Source organism: Salmo salar, chromosome ssa10 (genome assembly GCF_905237065.1).
Source record: "Salmo salar chromosome ssa10, Ssal_v3.1, whole genome shotgun sequence".
Taxonomy (NCBI): Eukaryota; Metazoa; Chordata; class Actinopteri; order Salmoniformes; family Salmonidae; genus Salmo; species Salmo salar.
Window position 1 is genome coordinate 32,650,045 of NC_059451.1, and position 15,657 is coordinate 32,665,701.

Genomic DNA, 15,657 nt, shown 5'->3' on the forward strand with positions numbered 1-15,657 from the left:
AGGAGAGGATAAAGCAAGGTGTCTAATAGTACTGGAACATTGTCTTTCTCTGTGTCCCCCCCACAGGCTGTTGTCCAGTTTGTTGTGTTCTGTGATGCTGCGTTCATGCACACCCTGCCTGGTAAACATGATGTGACAGAGGAACTGACAAGATTGACAACAAGGGAATGAACTGTGTGTGTGTGTGTGTGACTAAGGGGTAAAGGAAAACAAGGACTGTGGAGAATGTGAGAGAACTGGGGTGAACAGAGGTAATGAGGAAAAGGAGAAGTGGGTAAAGGAGGAGAAGAGGACAAAGGGAGAATGAGTAGCTGGTGAGGGGGTTGAGAACACAAATACAAAGAACATGACTAACAGAATCTTTGAAAAGCCCAGTGCCTCAGTTAATAAAGTATTTTTATTGAACAGAGGAAAGGGAAATCCAATAAATACTCAGACTGTGGTTCTCATGAAAGAATATCACTAGTAAAGTGCACTTTCAGTTTACAAACAATTCATTAGAATTGCGAGTTATCTAGTGCCTGGATCTCCCTTTAACTTCTACTCTTATCAAACCAAGCTATAACAGTACTTCTCCATCTCCAGGTACAACACCAGAGTCCAACCGGAGTCGTGTTATAGATTGATAAGACCACATTGAGTGCATTGACAGAGCTCTTGAGAGAGATGCGTTTAGACAGGTAGCCCAATTCTGATTTTCTTTTCAATAATTGGTCTGAACAAGAGCTGATTTGATTGGTCAAAAGACCAATTTGTGGAAAAATTATCAGAATTGGGCTGCCTGTTTAAAGTTAGCATAACGGTGTGTGCAGAACAATAATTGGAAGATTAGCACACACAATATCTCTACTCATCATAACCCATTTAAAATTCCTCAAACAGTGCTGGCTAGTGTCCTCATCTACCATGGTTCTTTTAAGCCTGTAATGAACAAAACCTCAATGTGACTGACTGATTGTGTCTCATCGATTGTGTTACTATTGTGTGATTATGTGATTGACTGACTGATTGGTTTATTGTAAAGCAGCATCATATTACTAAACATAGTTTGTTTTTAAGTAACTACTCTCTTAGTGCTTTAGCTCCTAGGTTTTAAAAAATATATTTCCTATATATTTTATCAGTCTTCTATACATAATGTATATATACACTTGTATCTTAGCAGGGAAAATAGTGTTCTGTTACAGTTCTTTTCCAGTTTTGCAAGGTCATTATAGACTCCAGTTTGGCACATATTACTAATCATCGACTTCATCAGTTATACTAACAGAAGGAGATAGGCAGTTATGCACTCTCGCACACATTACATAAAATGCTGACTCACATAATAAGGAGAGGGCACTGAAACACACACATAACAACCCAAATCATCTCTATTTAACACTTAGCGAGATGCATTTGAGTCGGTATTCTTCCAGTATCACAGTGAATTCGAGTGCCACAGGACAGTGAGCAGCATTGCTTCTTCATATACCTCTATATGGACCTTTGATATGGTTATAGTCTACAGTACATGGTCCTAACCTTATGGGATGGTAAACCACATGTCTCTATGAACCACTGGTCACCTTAACACAACTTGTCAGTGTCTGCCAGGCACAGCTCTGAGTAAACAACATTGGTTCCAAGTCAAGTACCTAACAATGGGGGGGACAACTATGCAAAATAACAAGGTGTTACAAGAACACATGTAAAGACACCAATATTTCAACATAGGAATGACTAATATTAATATTCAGACTATGGTGTAGCTGCAGAAGAATAAACATCATACCAACATTATGTTGACCGCTGCCCCATAATGCACCTAGCAAAAGAGTTCCACTTCCTTTGATCATCTCACACAGATACACACTACCGACTGGGAGGAGACTAGCTGGTAGCAAAGCATACCAACATTTAATATCAACATCTATATTTTCTTCAAAGGGAAGTCGACATCTTATCAGCTCACTTGACCTCCTATTGCACCAATCTCACTGTGAGAAACACTCCTTTTCATGATACCTGACAACTGTGGATTATCTGGTTCTTCCGACAGGGTCCAGCTATCCACATACTTCAAAGTAAAGCTACTAAAGATGCTGTCTACCCCATAGAGCTCTGTATGTATATTACCTACACCAGTGTTTCTCAACTCCGGTCCTCCAGTACCCCCAACAGTACACATTTTAATTGTAGCCCCGGACAAGCACACCTGATTCAACTTGTCAACTAATCATCAAGACCTCAATGAGTTCAATCAGGAATATTTGTCCAGGGATATAACAAAAATGTGTACCATTGGGTGGTACTCGAGGACTGGAGTTGGGAAACACTGACCTACTGGACTCAGCGAGGGGGAGATGTTACATACACAACAAGACAAGATGGAGTCTGGATGGGTCAAGCCCTGAGACACAATCTCCTCCACCTACCAGAACAGTCAACATTATAACATTAGAAATAAATAAAGAGCAATAAATAGCGTTTTACAAAACAGGGATTAGACAGAAACCAAACTAATCTACAGACTAGTAGAGATGTAGTTTGTGTCAGTGAGTGACTATGTTCTAGAGTGGGGGCTGGATCATAACATGGTTATAACTTGGGAGAGGAGCATTAGGGCCTGGGCCAGTCTCTATGTTAGAGGACGGGAGCAGCAGACAGAGAGCTACATGCATCCTAGTCTTCTGTAGGACTACAATATCTCAGCATTACAATTAATCGGTTTGGCTTGGTCACAACTCAAGTCAACTTGAATCTACACCAGCTCAAACAATGAACACTGAAACATGCAGTTCAGCGACACCAGATGCATAGACCCTCTTTAAACTAGTTTATATCTCTCCCTAAAACTTCCATTCAATCCCAGCTCTAGCCATTCCCCAGGTAGAAGACATCTATGGGCTGGACATTGTAAATATAAGGTCACGGGATATCCCTACTAAAAGTATTTATGAACTTATGACATTGCGTGAAAATAGACATACTATACAGATATACAAATAATACAATCTTTCCAATAGCAGTCTGTACCTGTACCAGTCCAGCCAGCTTTTTATGCCAGGCAGACCCAGGGAGAGTGACCCATGGTGGGTCTTCAGACCTCCAGACCTGGCCCCATGCGGAGACAAAAGGGCATCACACACCAGCCTGTTGTAGCTTCTTTATGTTTCCTGCTCCTTGTTGTTGTGACTGTTTGTTTTTGTTGTTGTTTTTGTTGTTGTTGTTCTAAAGTGCTGTCCAGATGTTGAAGGACAAAAAGCAGTTTACACAGTCTTCCCATCATGCTGAACGCAGGGAGGGCGAGAAGGGGGTTATGGGAAATGAAGTCCAGGCAAACCCAGGGAAGGCAGTGGGACAGGGAATGGCGTTGGCACACGACTCAGAGAGGGGTCAGGGTCAGAGTTCCAATCCTTCTCTCTCTCTGGCTGGGTGTTTATTCCAGTTACTCCCTGGACTGATAGAAGAGGATGTATCCAGACTCTGAGTTCTTGGAGATGTCTGACGTCAACCCATAGAACTCTTCGATGGCCTGGGCATCGATTTTCTGAGCAAACCAGAGAGTGAGACAACAAATGATGAAACATTCTGTATGAGCCATATAAACAGGTCTGATGGCCAACAAACATCGGTAATTGATAGTTAATCAACATAAACACATTTAGCATCTCCTGGCTTCCACACACAGCCTACAAGCCACTGATGCAGACCTTTGGAACATCTACATTTTAAAAGTCTAATAAAACCATGTAATATAGCCAACACCTTCACATTACATTCATTATTTACATTAGACAGGTCTAAAGAAGCATGATATGAAGAAAATGTATTATATTTCAGAAGAATAGAATAGCATACTCTTCATTGTCCTTATGTTAGGTCCTGATCTGGCTATGCCATATGGCTGTGGGCTACACTAGTTAATTTAGCAGACAAGATTTGCTTAGAACGTTGTGGCATTATTTTATAGTATGACGAATACAATTGAACAAAGCTGAATAAAATAGAAAGGACATTTTCTCCAAACGATTTGAGGGAGTGCGCACATGCAGCTATTCTGTGTTGAGTGGATAAAATAGATATTTTTTTCTTAATTTAGAGTTAATAATGTAACATTAGTTGTTCTACAAATGTTGGGCTATATGTTTGGATTTTTAATACATTGTAAAGCTGCATGATGCGACTCTAATGATGATTTGAAAAAGGCATGAGCTCTGGCATGAGCTCCGCTTTGTTTTTTGCGCAGGCTGTACACACTTCGTCAGTCTCTCATTCACAATTACAATCTGACAAGCACTTGATAATGCCTCGAACTTCCTGGCGGAATCCCCTTTGTGTGGCCGTAATGCCCCCCCAAAAAATCCATGCCTTTTGCAGCCAGTGGCCGTTGTGCCCTTGGGCTGAATATAATAATTATAATTCCCATCTCCCGGAGTGCTGCGTGCTCCCAAGCACCTCTCACTCACATGTCTCTCCATCACGTGATCGGGTCTTTCTCACAGGCTACAAGTGAAGACAGACACGTCAGGGACGCAACTGCGCGTATCCTTATCCAATTCCGAGGTGCATATTGAAGATATTGGAAGAACTGTCCACATTTACTTTTCGTCAGCCAACAAGATGAGTAGGCCTAACGAACAGCAAAAGCACTAGCCTATGTCAATCTACTTTCCCCATAGTACAAAAGTAGACCTATTTTATTCAGTGCGAGAAATAAATAATCCAAACATAGTCTGGGACAGTAGTGAGATGCGATAGATCCCAAATGAATATACCCACTAGCATCAACAAAAAAGTTTTTATGCAATGAGGCTGACGTAACAGATGAGAACGTTTAGCTTAAAATGTTGATACGGCAGTAAGTGCGAACCTTCCATTAGTGGGAAAACACCATTATCAAAAGTGACCGCAAATGTGATTATGCATGTAATGCTTTTATTAGGTGCATTTTTATGGTGAAAATTATCTTCCCCAAACTTGAAACTCACACGCTGCTTATGTATACCAGTTAGGCTCTACACCCCTTGTAAAGTGGATTAAGGTGCTTAACTTTAAGAAGTTATTTGGCCACTTTAGTTGTGATACCAACCATATCAAAAGATATAGGCCTATGGGTTAGTCTACATGAGGTGTGCGACAATGATACGAAAAAGTCACACAAAAAAAGGCATTGTTTCTTGTCTTACGCTGGGCATCATTCAGTGATAGTATATAATTCACAAGTGATAGGCTAATATTGTCATCCATCAGACTATTCTTAATTTAATTTTGTCTTCACATATACTAAATAATATGTGTGAAATTTGTTTTGATTTAGGGGAAGGGGAAAAAAATAAATGTTGTCTATGCACTTAAATAGCGAATAGAGGACGCTTTTCCCATGGTTAATTTTCATGCCAGCCAGGTAGGCTAGACTGCTGCTGAAAATATAAGCAATGTGCTTAATATTTAAAAAAAATATGAATAAATATAGTAGGCCTAGCCTATAGAAAGCTAATGGGATCCTCCTCTTTTTAGTAGAGGCCATCGCTCTAATTTTCTCAAGCAATTGCATAGCCTATAGAAATGTTGAGCAACATGAGCTCATGGGCTCTCATGAAGAGTTTGATTAGATTTTCAAATTAATTTACATTAATGTCAGAGTGATTAGAGGGACTGAGTACCAGGCAGTTAGCATGTCTGGTAGGCTACTAATGACCATCAGCAGCATCAGAGCTTGGAGAAGCCGAATTACCGTGACTAAACGGTCACGTGGAATTTGACTGCCTTCATGCCCGCCGGTGTGGCGGTAATACAGTCACCATAACAGCCATAACTGAGACACACACCTCCACGATGTCATCATCAAACAGCAGCCAGAAGCCATGACTCTTCACTATGGTGATGTAGTGTCCTCTGTTGGGTCCACTGAGGAAGAAAGAAGCGGAAGTGGTGATATGAGAATAATATGGTGTCTATAGGTACAGTACATTTCAGTTTGGATACAATGTCTTGTGTGTGTGTGTGGCCTACCTGCCACAGTGGACGACCACAGCGACCAGGTCGTACATGCGGTCGAGGTTGACAGAGTCTCCAGAGGTGTTGAAGAGGCGTAGTTCCAGAGGGAAGACAACGCGATAGGACAGTTTGGTGTATCGGTGCAGCTGCTCCATGTACTTAAATCGCTTCAGGTGCAGGGCCAGGATCATAGGCAGCTTCTTCACACGCATCCTATAGGGACACACAAAGGAGTTATACACAGACTGACACACACACACACACACAGACAAGACACAGACAGACAGACAGACAGACAGACAGACAGACAGACAGACAGACAGACAGACAGACAGACAGACAGACAGACAGACAGACAGACAGACAGACAGACAGACAGACAGACCGTTTCTGGGCCTCCTGCTTGCTGCAGCATGTCTCACAGTAGTATTTGTATTCACTGCACAAGGTCTCTGTGTTACTGAAGTCCCTAGGGAACACAACACACACAGAGGGGACTGCGTCAGTCAGGCTGATACACAGAGTAGAGGATGCTCTATCTACAGCAAGGTTGGCAAGTGTACAATAGTTCTAGTTGAGAAAGGTAACAGGTACAGTGCCTTCAGAAAGTGTTCACACCACTTGACTTTTTCCACATTTGTTGTGTTGCAGCCTGAATTGAAAATGTATTAAATATATTTTTTTGTCACTGGCCTTCACACAACACCCCATAATGTCAAAGTGAAATTATGTTTTTCTAATTTTTTACAAATTAATAAAAAATGAAAAGCTGAAATGTCTTGAGTCAATAAGTATTCAACCCCTTTGTTATGGAAAGCCTAAATAAGTACAGGAGTAAAAATGTGCTTAACAAGTCACTCAATAAGTTGCATGGACTCTGTGTGCAATAATAGTGTTTAACATGTTTTTTGAATGACTACCTCATCTCTGTACCCCACACATTCAGATCATTGCAAGGTCCCTCAATCGAGCAGTGAATTTCAAACACAGACTCAACCACAAAGACCAGGGATGTTCTCCAATGCCTCACAAAGAAGAACACATATTGGTAGATGAGTCCAAATAAATAAAAGCAGAAACTGAATATCCCTTTGAGTATGGTGAAGTTATTACACTTTAGATGGTGAATCAATATATCCAGTCAGTTCAACGATACAGACGTCCTTCCTAACTCAGTTGCCGGAGAGGACGGAAACCGTTCAGGGATTTCACCATGAGGCCAATAGTGACTTTAAAACAGTTAAAGAGTTTAATGGCTGTGATAGGAGAAAACTGAGGATGGGTCAACAACATTGTAGTTACTCCACAATACTAACCTAATTGACAGAGTAAAAAGAAGGAAGCCTGTACAGAATACAAATACTCCAAAGCATGCATCCTGGTTGCAACAAGGCACTAAGGTAATACTGCTAAAAATGTGGCAAAGCAATTCAGTTTTTTTCCTGAATACAAAGTGTTATGTTTGGCAAATCCAATAAAACACAATGCTGAGGACCACTCCCCATATTTTCAAGCAGAGTGTTGGCTGCATCATGTTATGGATATGCTTGTAATCGTTATGGACTGGGGAGTTTTTCAGGATAAAAATAAACTGAAATAGCTAAGCACAGGCAAAATCCTTGAGGAAAACCTGGTTCAATCTGCTCGCTGGGAGATGAATTCACCTTTCAGCTGGACAATAACCTAAAACCCAAATCTAGACTGGACTTGCTTACCAAGAAGCCAGTGAATGTTCCTGAGTGGCCGAGTTACAGTTTTGACTTAAATCTGCTTGAAAATCTATGGCAAGACATGAAAATAATTGTATAGCAATAATCAACACAACCAATTTCACAGAACTTGAAGAATTTTGAAAATAATAAAATGGGCAAATATTTTACAATCCAGGTGTGCAAAGCTCTTAGAGACTTACCCAGAAAGACTCACAGCTGTAATCACTGCCAACGTTGATTCTAACATGTATTGACACACACAGGGGGTTGAATACTTATGTAATCAAGATACACTGAGTGTACAAAACATTAGGAACACCTTCCTAATATTGAGTTGCACCCCCCTTTGCCCTCAGAACAGCCTCAATTCGTCGGGGCATGGACTACCAGGTGTCGAAAGCGTTCCACAGGGATGCTGGCCCATGTTGACTATAATGCTTCTCACAGTTGTGTCAAGTTGGCTGGATGTCCCTTGGGTGGTGGACCATTCTTGATACACACTGGAAACTGTTGAGCGTGAAATACTAAGCAGCGTTGCAGTTCTTGACACATTCAAACCGGTGCGCCTGGCACCTAATACCATAACTTGTTCAAAGGCACTTCAATCTTTTGTCTTGCCCATTCACCCTCTGAAGGGGACACATACACAATCAATGTCTTCTTCTTCTTCTTATTATTATTCTGTGGATTTTTATGGCAACTTTAAGATGCATTACTGCCAACAACTGGACTGGAGAGTGGACCAGAGACAGGGAAGGTCTAAATCCTGCCCAATATTCTTGTGTCCCTAAGGAAACGAAATAGATCATTAAATACTACATCCCCTGAAGATTTCCCCAGCAGTTCACTTAATCTTGGTTCTTCAACCCCAAATCTAATAACAATCGCTTCTTTTCCCTCCCATATTTCTGTCACTGAAATAGAATGTGTTCCACTGTCTCCTACTAACAATGATCACACCTCCCAGGTCAATGTTTCCCCACCAATTTCAATGTACTATTGAGCCTTGTGACTACACTTTCCTCCCTTCTCTCTCAGCCTGAGGACCTCCCTGACCCCACCTTTTCCTGAATCTTATACAGGCATCTTCCTTTGGCCAGCAGCATACCACCCTGCATCCCCCTGCTGGCTTGCTTCTGAAGCTAAGCAGGGTTGGTTGTGGTTGGTCCCTGGATGGGAGACCAGATGCTGCTGGAAGTGGTGTTGGAGGGCCAGTAGGAGGCACTCTTTTCTCTGGTCTAAAAAAATATCCTTATGCCCCAAAGCAGTGATTGGGGACATTGCCCTGTGTAGGGTGCCATCTTTCAGATGGGATGTTAAACGGGTGTCCTGACTTTCTGTGGTCACTAAAGATCCCATGGCACCGGGTGTTAACCCTGGTGTCCTGGCTAAATTCCCAATCTGGCCCTCATACGGTCACCTAACCATCCCCAGCTTACAATTGGCTTATTCATCCCCCCTCCTCTTCCCTGTAACTATTCCCCAGGTCGTTGCTGTAAATGAGAATGTCTTCTCAGCCAGATTACCTGGTAAAATAAAAAAATCCTTACTTTTCCACAACTCTTGCCATTTGTTTTTAACCACTATTTTCATCAATCCCTTGGCTTCTGCTTTACTGATTGACAATTCCAACATTAGGATGTTCAAGAGCCTGCTTGGCAATAACATCCACCTCCTCATTCCCCTCTACTCGCACATGAGCTGGTACCCAGAGGAACATCACAAATACACCCTATCTGTCTCACCCTATACAAGCACAGCAAAACCTCATACAATACATCCTGTCTACCATGAGATACAAAATAATTTGAGCTCATCAGTGCTGCACAGGAGTCAAGAGCAGATGACTACCCTGTCTGGTCTCACCTCCTCCACCCACTCTGCAGCCAGGAGTAAGGCCATCAACTCCATTGTGTAAACAGATAAATGATCTGTTGCTCTTTTGTCACTGCCACCTTAAAGCCAGGAACACTAAAAGCTGCACCTGTCCTCCCTGTTTAATGTTCCTTAGACACATCTGTGAATATATTCAAGAAAGCATAGTACAGTGTTCCTAAAATGTTCACTTACAACTGAATCTACTCCTTCCTCAACATCTTTTACCCTCTCAAGCAACCCTAGATCTATCACTGGCTGAGGGAGACACCAGGGTGGGATAGCAGGAAGAACCACAGAGGGGCTAAACTCCCTCCCAAACAACCCCATCTCTATCGCCATGCCATTGCCGATCCACTCAAAACTTGTATTCAGATTTAGTTCATGTTCTCAGCAATCTAGGAGTACCTTTTTAGTAGGATGTGTAACCATGTGTCCTTTTAGATTTACCCAATATGTCATGGTTAGCTGTTGTCTTCTTAACTTTAATGGCATCTCTCCCAACTCTACGTGAATTCCTGCCACTCGGGAGGCCGTGAGTGCCGACAACATATTCTTAGGACTTGGGCCTAGACAATCCACATCTCAATTGTCTCAAGGCTTAAAAATCCTTCTTTAACCCGTCTCCTCCCCTTCATCTACACTGATTGCAGTGGATTTAACAGGTGACATTAATAAGAGATCATTGCTTTCACCTGGTCACTCTGTCGTGGAAAAATCAGGTGTTCCAAATATTTTGTATACTCCCAGTGTCTATTAGTGTTGAATTTTTTATATATATATATTTTTTTACAAATATTTGAATTTTTCTTCCACTGACATTTGAGTATTTTGTGTAGATCGTTTACAAAAAATGACAATTAAATCAATTTTAATCTCACCTTGTAACACAACAAAATGTGGAAAAAAATTCAAGGGGTGTGAGTACTTTCCTAAGGCACTGTAAATATTACCTGAGACAGTGTGTTATTGATGTATTCTGCTCTACGTCCACAGAAAGATCCAGAAAGTCCTCATCTTTGCTGCTGACCTGCCACATACACAGAGACAGGGAGGGAGACAGACAGAGAGATGAGATGAATCAGTGCACTGGCCTCTTCATGGGCTGAAAGGCACTGATGCTGCCCTGCTCCGAGACCAGCTCACACGCTGGCACACGAGATGAGAGAGCGGGTCTCTTTGATGTGTTGTGATAGGGTTGTAAGGATGTATCAGTGAGAAGCTGAGTGCCTGTAGCGTGATGAAGACGATTGTTAGGGGCCAATCTCTGCCTTCCGCTCTGAGAGTGGCATAATGGGAGGCCGGTGACACAGCCTTTGGGGGCTGTGTGGAGGATCTCTGTCAGAGCTCAGCTCACAATCTCCTCATCTCCTCCTTCATTACAGACAGAGCTAATCCCTCTGTGGGACGCAGGGAGGGAGGACAGGGACAACACTCACAGGGACTCAGAGGAACAGATGGATTGGTAGGGTACTGACAAAGCATTACCAACACTGCTGAGGAAGGGTCTTGGGGGTTGAGTAAAAAAGCAAGACACACATGTTTGTGGACTGTAAGGAAAATGGGTCCATAAAGTATTCTTACATAAGTATTTATGTCTCACATGACTTGGTGGAATTAGGACCACTATCAGAGAACATAAAACCCACTACCACAGAAACAACGGCCCTGATGGACTCACCGTCTCACAGTTGAGGCAGCGCGTCTCATTGGTCAACGTGCCCTGGAAGATGTCATGCACCCAGGTGGGCTCCGTGGTCTTGTTCTCGAGCTCGGTCTCCGTGGTGATGGCCGTTCCGTTGTTCTTCAGGCGTCCGTTCTGCTTCTCCTGCTTCTTCTCCTCCAGCAGGATGTCTGCCACCGTGTTCAGCTTCTTCTCCTCCAGCAGGATGTCTGCCACCGTGTTCAGCAGGTAGTTGAGGAACTCATGGGCGTCCTGCTGCATGTAGTTATCAAACAGGTCTGTAGGGGGAGACACAGGACAGGGGCTGTTAGGGCAACACTTGGAGGGTCTGTGTGGAGAGGTGGTCAGTCAGTCGACAGTCGTGTTCAAGGTGAATCAGGGCACATTGATGCACATGGACACACATAAAGCAGATACGTGTGTGAAAAGTGAAAGTGGAGAGAGAGAGAATGTGAAAGTGAGAATGAAAGAGAGAAGGCAGCTGACCAGTCCCTAGTCCACACAGAGATGTTCATTGTTCATTCATAGAGAGAGCTTCCTGGAGTCAGACTACTGAGAACAATCTCCCTCTATTCCAGGTCCATGCTCTGAATGACCTTACCGCCACCACAACATGCACCTGCCCTTCACCCGACAGTGACAACCACCTGACAAAAACACTTCCACTGCCCCTCTAGCCCTATCCCTACCCTCAGCTCAAAACATGCCTATCTGAGCTGAGAACTTGATTCAAGGCAACTGGTCTCAGCAGTCTTGACTTACTACCAACACCAATCATATGGCAGGTTTAAGCTATATAACATGGTAGCTATGATGGTATAACACCATAGTCCTCTAGTTGATTTGTCCCTAGGCTCAGCCCTCTCCCAGTCAGTCCAGAGCAGACAGTGATTGTATTTGGGTTTGGTGTAGTCTATCTCACCATTCTCCTTGCGCAGGCGTGAGATGAACTTCTTGGGCGGGATGACTCCCACCTTTTTCTTCTGGGTGGTGATGCTGTGGAAGAGGTCTGCCAGACACGTGAGCAGGTTCTCCTTCTTCTTCTGCTGGGCCTTGTAGGCCAGCACGTTCTCCCGGAAGGGCCGGCAGAAGTACAGGGCCTGAAGCACCGAGTTACAGTAACAAGTGTTCCCAAACTGAGGGTCCACCCCGGCAGGGACAAACAGAAAGAGAGAGGGGTGAGATTCTTATGAGTGTGTTTGAGGAACGGTAAACTTAAGATTGTAAACATGGAGAAAAGATGCAAACAGCATGACCACCAGCTCAAACAGAGACTGTTTGTATACACAAGGAGAGATGCTTTGTGTTCTTACTAGGGATGCAAAATTCCAGGAACTTTCAACAAATTCCATGGTTTTCCAGAAATCCTGGTTTGAGGATTCCGGATTTCCTGCTTATTCCCTTCCGATGCTGGGAATCCTCCAACCGAGATTTCAGGAAAAACTGGGAAGTTATTGGAAGTTCCAGGAATTTTGCAAACCTAGTTCTTAGACCTAAAAAGTATATAAGAGCCAGATAGATGAATGAATATAAAGCAGCCAAACTCTGCTTTGAGTATCAACAATATCCATCTGAAGGGTTGGCAAACAAACTAGTTGGTAACAGAAGCTCCTCAAAGATTTATTTTCTTGCTAACTGAAATAATATAACAGTGAAACAGACAAAACAACCTGCTTCTAATACAAAGCGTCAACACCAATCACCTGTCCAATGGGAAACATAACTCAGTAGTGACCTAGTGGACAGCTTGTTCTAAAAAGGACGCCAGTGTTCATAATGATCATCCAGAAGGTGACCGAGTGAATGACACTTACGTTGACCAATCCAAAGTAGTGTTCGTTGATTGGGAACTGCTCCGGACCAATGTCTTTCTCCAGAGCAGAGGCATTGGTGCCCTAAGGGAGACCAGAGAGAGAACACAAGTTCTAATGTGCACTGTCAAACATCCTTATTATGCATTAAATAGGCTACACATCATCATCTGGAGAGTCCCACTCACACGTGTCTGTTCTATCTCCTGCAAGTCATCTTGGCAACTATATAGCAGGGAACTGACAAACCAAAACCTCTTTATAGAAAGGTCACATGCTGCACATGTCTATGTTTCATATAATAGCCTAACCTTTGCTTCAGATAAATGTCTAGATTATTTTTGACATTGACTGGCAGTCGACTCCAGCCTTTTATGGCTTTCATAAAGCTCGCAGTTTCCCATCACAAACACAAACCTTCCTTATTCATATTACTGGAAGTCAGGAATCCTTTGGTTTCATCGTCTGAGAAACTCAGTACCAACCTCTTAACTTGGGGGGGGGGATAAGTAGGCCTATTACAATGTAAAGATTCAAGAGCATTTAACATTCTCAGAGTGTAGAGACAGGCCACTTATCTCCTGACAGAGCCCATTGACTAACCAGAGCTCAGAGAGGTTCCAGATGAAGCCGTAGCTTTGTTGAGAGACTTCTGCTAAAGTTGCTTTAGTCTTTAAATCACTGTCATTTTCTCTCAGTCAAAGCAGAACAGAATACTTTGCTTTGTTGTCTCTGATATTCGTTTCGACTGAGTTCTCAAGCTTCACTTTCTCATACACGTTCGCACACACGCGCGCGCGCGCACACACACACACACACACACACACACACACACACACACACACACACACACACACACATATCCCCAAAGATACATTAAGTGTTTTATCAAACTAGACAACATACACTTGCTTGTCTCATCTAAATAATAGTGTTCAATCAAAGCATACAAACATTAGTACAAAGGAGAAAAACAACAAAGACCAGATGATAACAATATAGGTCCCTTCATCACTAATCAAATGCTCTGTGTCACAATAACACTACTGAACTTCAAAACTTGACACTTTCCTCAAGTTTTTAATCTTTATCAACTGCCAGATTCAATAAACACATTCCATTTTGTGGCGGTGATGTTAGTAAAAAAAGGTAACACTTTACATTATTGTCCTTATTAATGTGTAGACTAAATATTCATGCCCAGTGTAACAACTAGGAGTATTATAATTACTTGTTACATTGTACTTAGGCCTAATTACACAGTTATAAGGGCACACGAATGTAAAGTGTGATATAGGGACCTTCTAGATCACGTGTGAAACTAATTCCAGAGAGGGCAGATTGCCTGGGGGTTTTGCTCCACCCTTGTACTTGATTGATGATTCATTCAAGATAGAGCTACATTTCCGAAATGATGGAACCTTCCGCACCCTTTGCATCCCCGTCAAGCAAGGACCGGTGGATTGATTGCTACAGCCGATCAGCTCGAGCCCCCAGGAGCAAATCGACCATGACCCTCTCTCATCGTCATTACACAAGGTTCCCAACAGTGACTGCAGCAGGCAATATAGCGCTTTGGCTACTTACCATATTACAAATGGAGGCGATATTTCTGACAGTCATTTAGTTTACAGGGTCCCCCTCACCGTCATATTTATAAAATAAAAATGTTTCAAATGCAGGACGATACTGATTCATCTAATTCGCAGCCGCAGCTAGAGGCCAGACTTCAACCCCACTACCCAGGCGTAAAAAACAGGCAATGAATGTTTGGACCAGAGACCAATCAGCACGGAATAAAAAATAAAGCAACATTTAACGCTGTTTTCACTTTATTATCGCAGACTACTACCGTATAATTTATCTAAAATAACAGATGAGTGAATAGTAAACACACGAAGTTGCGTCAGGTTGATAGCAACGGATTACAAACACTGAGCTATAATATGAACGATTACAACAAGCAGCTACGTAAGGCAATGTACAACCCGCCCATCACAATTGAACTACTACCCCATTGCAAGCGATTGGAGCCCTCTGCTGTTTGATTGGCATAACAGACAGACTAATCGGATTGGGTTTGCATGAAGCAATGGATTTTGGGAGTTGTAGTGGACAGTTAGCACTAGTGGACAGTCGAGAACTAGTGGACAGTCACTGATTCATCATTTACTTGCTCCAAATATTCACGTCACATTTTACACCAACGTTTGGACGGACATATGATGAAACTAAAGTCTGATTTTGCTCGCGTTATACTGGTTTGAAAGTTAATTTACAGACATATTTGCCATGAATGTTGCCTGTGTCTTTGAGAAACTATAGGAGACCCATAATTTTCTAGCAGTGTTGCCATGTTCGCGGTTCTCTGACACATTGTGCCACTTTGAAAACGATGTCGCGGGTAAAAATCTATAGGTCACCAGTAGCGGGTATTTTGGCTATTTCTAAGTTGCACCGCAGCCGCCATGTCGTTTTTCTTTAAAAAAGTACACATTTAACTGACCTGCTGCTTACTGTGAAGCAGGCTGTTGGAGACTCCTATGGTAGGTACACCTACAGCTCATCCCTTGGCAGTAGTACTGTATATTAC

General features: G+C 42.6%; 1 protein-coding gene across 1 annotated transcript; it reads right to left on the minus strand.

The window, feature by feature from the left end:
• Window positions 1-378: 378 nt before the first annotated feature.
• Window positions 379-15,056, minus strand: LOC106560265 (ubiquitin carboxyl-terminal hydrolase 46). The gene is made up of 9 exons (XM_014122974.2): window positions 14,652-15,056; window positions 13,068-13,148; window positions 12,176-12,389; window positions 11,251-11,531; window positions 10,523-10,599; window positions 6,368-6,451; window positions 5,998-6,195; window positions 5,814-5,892; window positions 379-3,532 (listed from the first exon to the last, which is right to left on the minus strand). The coding sequence occupies exons 1-9, from the start codon at window positions 14,685-14,687 to the stop codon at window positions 3,431-3,433; spliced, it is 1,152 nt and encodes a 383-aa protein (XP_013978449.1). The 5' UTR covers window positions 14,688-15,056; the 3' UTR covers window positions 379-3,430.
• Between the last annotated feature and the right edge of the window lie 601 nt (window positions 15,057-15,657).